The sequence below is a fragment of the Lepisma saccharinum genome (assembly GCF_977018435.1).
Source record: "Lepisma saccharinum chromosome 12 unlocalized genomic scaffold, izLepSacc3.1 SUPER_12_unloc_1, whole genome shotgun sequence".
In the NCBI taxonomy this organism is placed as follows: Eukaryota; Metazoa; Arthropoda; class Insecta; order Zygentoma; family Lepismatidae; genus Lepisma; species Lepisma saccharinum.
This window is the reverse complement of record NW_028142891.1, coordinates 8,309,606-8,312,879: the sequence shown is the minus strand read 5'-3', so window position 1 is coordinate 8,312,879 and position 3,274 is coordinate 8,309,606. Positions and strand designations below refer to the sequence as shown.

The window sequence follows — 3,274 nt, the reverse complement described above, 5'->3', positions numbered from 1 at the left end:
ATTAAACGTTATAGAAAGAACAGTATCGATGATGCTGGTGAATTGTCGAGGAAGAGAAAACGTGATACGTATAATGTAAAGTGTAATCCTATGTATGGGTATACAGAGTGTTCTCCCGAAAAGACTGTGTATCAGACATATCCTGTAACAGTTAATAGATCAAAGAAATTTAAAAGTTGTAAATCGGAAATATTTGGACATCAGAATACAAAATTGATTATTTTTGACGCCCCTGTAAGGTTCAGAGAATCCTTTTTAATTACCGTCTACAATCAAAATTTAGTGTCTGAAACGTTTTTGGAAGTCGAAAATAACGGTTTTCCGATCAGTATGCGTTTTATTAATAATCGCAGAGCAGGTTTATGTGAGACACACTATCTGTTCGAAAGAGCACCTGTATACGGGCATTTGTCGTACGGTATATGGACGAGTCGTGTAGCTAGTGAAATAGCGACACACGGATACAATGCAGGACCTTTTATTTTAGTATCAGGGCTTTCCTCATTGGATTGTATCTGTATAGAAACAGAATCGGAATTAAATTCGGAGTATTTAGATACATCTGAGTTACATGCTCCTCCACGTTGCCGGGCAACAAAATATATCATGATGGCGAATGAAAGACTGAATTGCAACCGTACCGATGTCGAATTGACACGGTACGAAAATTTGGAAAATCTGCTGAATAACGAAATTCCTCAATTATATAGGGTTGGCTGCCACGGTAAGTATATGATGGTAGATCATTGTGATGTTGCAACGTTAATGCAGATATTTCGGAGAGAGTACCGAGAATCTGTATTAACACTGGGGGAGATATTCCGGTGGTTTCGATACAGTGTGTCCCCTGAGGACCTGATAGGTGAAATATTAGGAGTAAAAGGCCCTACATTGGATCTGGAAGAATTATCGGATTATTGTTACAATCCATTACGACGAGATGATGTAAGAAATAAATATTTTTTTATTTCTAGCCTTCACAAAGTAGAAGAAAAATTCAACAGAACTTTGACCCCACCTCACCGTGAATTCCCTAACATCATCGAGGAGACCGATACATCAGAAGTGGAAGACGTGTAAAATAAAAGGTGAGAAAAAATATTACCTATATTTATTGATAGATTATAAGTCGCCGTCCTCTTCATCCGTGATATCTATAATGGAAGGCGTAATAGGAGGAGACGGTGACGCCGCAGCAGGAGAAGGTGGCGTAGCAGCAGGGGACGGTGGCGTAGCAGCAGGGGACGGTGGCGTAACAACACGAGGGACCGGCAGCACGGCGGGAGGGGGTGGCACAGCAGCAGGAGGAGGTGGTGCAACAGCACCATTCCGGACGAGTTCCAGGAGAGGCTCCGGTACCAACCCGAAGAACTGAACGCCTCGTTCTTCGTGGATACGACGGAGCCTGAAAAAAAGAAGGGAGTTAGAATAATAATATTTCATATTCACACATAAATCGGAAGTTGTATAGATAGGGGTGATGATGTAATAGATATAATTGAAAAAATGTATTACCTTTCCTGGATCTCGCCGATCTCTGCCTCCAACTCTCTCCTAAACTCTTCCCGCCTGGCTAGGAATCCGTTGTTCGCGGTAACGGCACGTTGGAGTGTTTCCACGAAACGGTGTCCGATACCCTCTAATTCAGCGCCCAAACGGTCACCAGTTGTCTGCGCCTCCACATCGACTCCTGCCACTCTATCCGTGTACCGGCGAAACGCCCTCTGCAGGTTTTGGACTTCTTCCTGCACATCGGCGTTAGCCATATACAGAAGGAAGGCCTCTAAAAGAGCCAACCCCCGATTGTTCTAAAACAAAAATGTATAACTGTAATCAAGGTGTACGTGCGATATATCTAACATATTTTCTTTATATTTTCAGATATGGCATCCCTACCATTTGAATTCAATGTATTGCATGGGAATCTTAAAGATGCAGAACATTCCGGGGAACGAAGGAATCTGTGGAGCAAGGTCCAAGCTCGCCAAGTGGAGAGACAGATCGCATGCTACATAGATTTCTGCGAGGAGAACGGGTTAGCGGAGAACCTGATGAAGAACCTGGAGGAGGTCTGCCGTGATATGGAAGTCCAAATCGACACGCTCACTAAAATGTTTAGTTACATATCAGAAAAAAAGAACACGTCCCCAGTATTTGGGGATTTTTTGGAAAATGTAAAACAGGCACAGTATGTGCCATCTCATTTATCCCTTCGTGTATGTTTCGAAATGATGGAGGTTTTCAAAAATATTAGAAAACAAAAAACTGAGGAGACAAAAAAGAACGATGAAAAGGAGATGGAGAGTAAAATGTCAGAACTTCTAAAGAAAAGAAAATTGGACAAATAAATACTAACACCACTAATACACTAACACTTTTGTCCGATTTTCGTTTGTCTACACTCGAAAAATTAAATGAGAAAGTGTATAGGTGATTTAGTAAATGAAATGTATATATTTGAAAATATAACTAGATGGATATGAAATGTTTGTAATAAAATATAATCAGAAAATATGTTATTTTTATATTAATATGAAATACCTGTATGTTAATTACGTTTTTCTCATAATACATTGGTGACATAGCTGTTTTATAATCAGAGTTCCGGATCTGCTATTCCATAAAAATGGTTCGAATCCGATTTTACTATGGTGACATGTCTCATAATTAAGGTCCCGGGTTCGATACCTGGTAAAATACACAGTAATTCGAACTCTTGATTTCGATTGGTTGTTTAAAGTCCACTTTATGCACATTAAGGCTAATCGGAACTAGACCTACAGTTTAAAGTGGGATCCGAAATGTGCCTCCACCGGGAATCGAATCCGGGGACCTTGATTACAAAAGGTAAAAATACACAGCAATTGGAACTCTTGATTTTCATTGGTTGTTTAAAGTCCACTTTATGCACATTAAGACTAATCGGAACTAGACCTACAGTTTAAAGTGGGATCCGAAATGTGCCTCCACCGGGAATCGAATCCGGGACCCTTGATTACAAGACGACGACGTTACCACTGTGTCATCGGGGAGGTCTAACAATTCGAACCCCGGTGTAAACTGGAGGTCTAGTTGTGATTAGTCTCTTTACATAAAATAAGTTAGAAACAGACAAACATGCAAATTACTTACCAAGTTTCCGTTCTCCATTTCTGTTCTGCTACAGACGATAAATGTGAAGAAAGACTGCTATAAATATTCCATATATATTGACGGTATAGTTTGATCCAAATTTTGTAACATCCTCCGTGTATCATTTAAAGGTTAGCGGTCA

General features: G+C 40.2%; 1 protein-coding gene across 1 annotated transcript; it reads right to left on the bottom strand.

Annotated features, from left to right (window-relative positions):
- Positions 1-268: 268 nt before the first annotated feature.
- Positions 269-2,423, bottom strand: LOC145982147 (uncharacterized). Its single transcript, XM_083115717.1, has 2 exons — positions 1,516-2,423; positions 269-1,405 (listed from the first exon to the last, which is right to left on the bottom strand). The coding sequence occupies exons 1-2, from the start codon at positions 1,764-1,766 to the stop codon at positions 1,123-1,125; spliced, it is 534 nt and encodes a 177-aa protein (XP_082971843.1). The 5' UTR covers positions 1,767-2,423; the 3' UTR covers positions 269-1,122.
- Positions 2,424-3,274: the final 851 nt, after the last annotated feature.

Excerpts from the sequence above, each read along its gene's own strand:
- LOC145982147 (XM_083115717.1), bottom strand. The coding sequence starts at position 1,766 with ATGGCTAACGCCGATGTGCAGGAAGAAGTCCAAAACCTGCAGAGGGCG. Across the intron at positions 1,406-1,515 it reads ATCGGCGAGATCCAGGAAAG|GCTCCGTCGTATCCACGAAG; the intron begins GTAATACATTTT and ends TCTTTTTTTCAG.